The sequence below is a fragment of the Micromys minutus genome, assembly GCF_963924665.1.
Source record: "Micromys minutus genome assembly, chromosome: 16".
NCBI classification, from domain to species: Eukaryota; Metazoa; Chordata; class Mammalia; order Rodentia; family Muridae; genus Micromys; species Micromys minutus.
The window spans coordinates 32,966,811-32,968,854 of NC_137985.1; the positions used below are offsets into that span (position 1 = coordinate 32,966,811).

The 2,044-nt window shown below is 35.3% G+C and overlaps 1 protein-coding gene across 1 annotated transcript; it reads right to left on the reverse strand.

The window, feature by feature from the left end:
* Window positions 1–332: 332 nt before the first annotated feature.
* On the reverse strand, window positions 333–1,268 carry LOC308431111 (olfactory receptor 8G17-like; the record flags this gene model as incomplete). The annotated part of the gene is made up of 1 exon (XM_080930475.1): window positions 333–1,268. The coding sequence occupies one exon, from the start codon at window positions 1,266–1,268 to the stop codon at window positions 333–335; it is 936 nt and encodes a 311-aa protein (XP_080786601.1).
* Window positions 1,269–2,044: the final 776 nt, after the last annotated feature.

Consider the following 2,044-nt stretch of genomic DNA (forward strand, 5'->3'; position numbering starts at 1 on the left):
AACTACTGTACAAAACACAAAATGGTTAAGAAGCAATAACGTTTTGGTACATATTGGATGCCATTCACCTATATTTGCAGAAAACAAATATCAAGAAAAATTACTATGGACTGGTACAAGCAAACCTGGGTATTTGGCTGTGATACTGAAGAAGAAGATATGAGGTAAGGTATTGTGAAAAATATTATTAAGAAAGCCATGAGAGAAATAATGTCACAGAATCTCAGAAAATGAGGAGAAATTACATACTGACTAAATTAAAACATATACAGCTCACACTATGTAGTATGCCTCAGTTAAGAGTTAATGAAACATTTTGTACATTACACTTATTAGAAAAATTGTCTTGTTTCTATCATTTTCATCAAAGCAATTTTCACATCTTTATTCCTCAGACTGTAGATCATGGGATTGAGCATGGGAACTATGATGGTGTAAAATACAGAAGACACTTTTCCTTCATCCAAGGAACTGGAAGATGAAGGGTTCAGATACATAACTGCAGCAGAACCAAAAAAGACAGAAACAGCTGAGATGTGGGAGCTGCAGGTGCTGAAGGCTCTGGATCTGCCCTCAGTAGATTTAATGCGTAGGATGCTGAAAATGATTAAAGCATAAGAACTGATGATGGTCAGGGTTGGGAAAATGGTATTAATTACACTAAAAATTAGACTCATCAACTCATTTAAAAAGACATTAGAGCAGGACAGCTTAAGGACAGGAATAAGGTCACAGAAATAATGGTTGATCAAATCAAATCTGCAGAAATCAATCCTAAATATACACCCTACGTGAACTGATGCACAAAGTATGCCCATCATGTAAACTCCTGAAACAAGGGAAAGGCAGTTTTTTTGAGACATCATGATACTGTAAAGCAAGGGCCTACAAATGGCCGCGTAACGGTCATATGACATTGCAGCCAGCATATAACATTCTGAAACAGCAAAAAGAAGAAATAAGTAAAGTTGAATAATACACTCGGGATAGGAAATGCCATTTTTCCCCATCACAAAATTCACCAGCATTTTGGGAGTAATGACAGTAGATTGGCAGAGGTCAATGAAGGACAGGCTGCTGAGGAAGAAGTACATGGGAGTGTGCAGGTGGGAGCTTAGCAGGATGAGGATGATCATGCCCAGGTTCCCCAGCACTGAGAGCAGGTAGATTCCAAGAAAGAGGAAGAAGAGAGGTAGCTGCAGTTCAGGTTGGTCTGTTAAGCCAGAGAGGAAGAATTTGGTCACTGTGGAGTAATTGCCTTTTTCCATGGTCTTTGGTCAGAATCTGAAAAGAAAATTATATAGCTGATCGTCTTTTAAAAGCCAGAACCACCTTAAATTCTATATGACCACTTGTTTCTGTATTCTCTTCACTATATTGAAGTTGTAACATTTAATATTTTCTACATTTGAGTTTCCAACGTAATCATATTTGTTAAAAAATTTTATTTGTCTTCATAGTTTTGAAAACTTTTGTATCATTAATATTCTATTTCAACATGTCAAAACTCTGAAGTTAGTGCTTCAAAACATTATCTCTAAACCACATCATTTATTAAGAATTATATCTGAGTAATAAAGTAGCTGATTTGAAACATGACTTTAAACTCTTTTTTAAAACACAAGCATGCCCAAAAAATAAATGGCAAAGACATATCTATGAAATGCCAAATACTCACAAAATTTCCAGAAAAAAAATCTTAGTGTTTCAAGTTTTCTTCTTTCTCCCTCTACTTCTGTGAATCAGAGGGTGTTTAAAGCATAGTCACAGTAAGAGTAGCAATAATCACAAATACTTTCCTAGTTCTGTAATGTTGTGTGTGTGTGTGTGTGAGTGTGTGTGTGTGTGTGTGTGTGTGTGTGTGTGTTGAGTATTTCACAAAGTAAACATTCATAAAGTATTATGATTAATTTAACTTTATTTGCAGATGATGTTATCACATACATAAGTGACCCCTCCAAAAAAATCCATGTGATTTCTACAGCTTATAAATATTGTCAGCAAAGAGGGAAAATACAAAATTAATTGACATAAATCAGTAGCC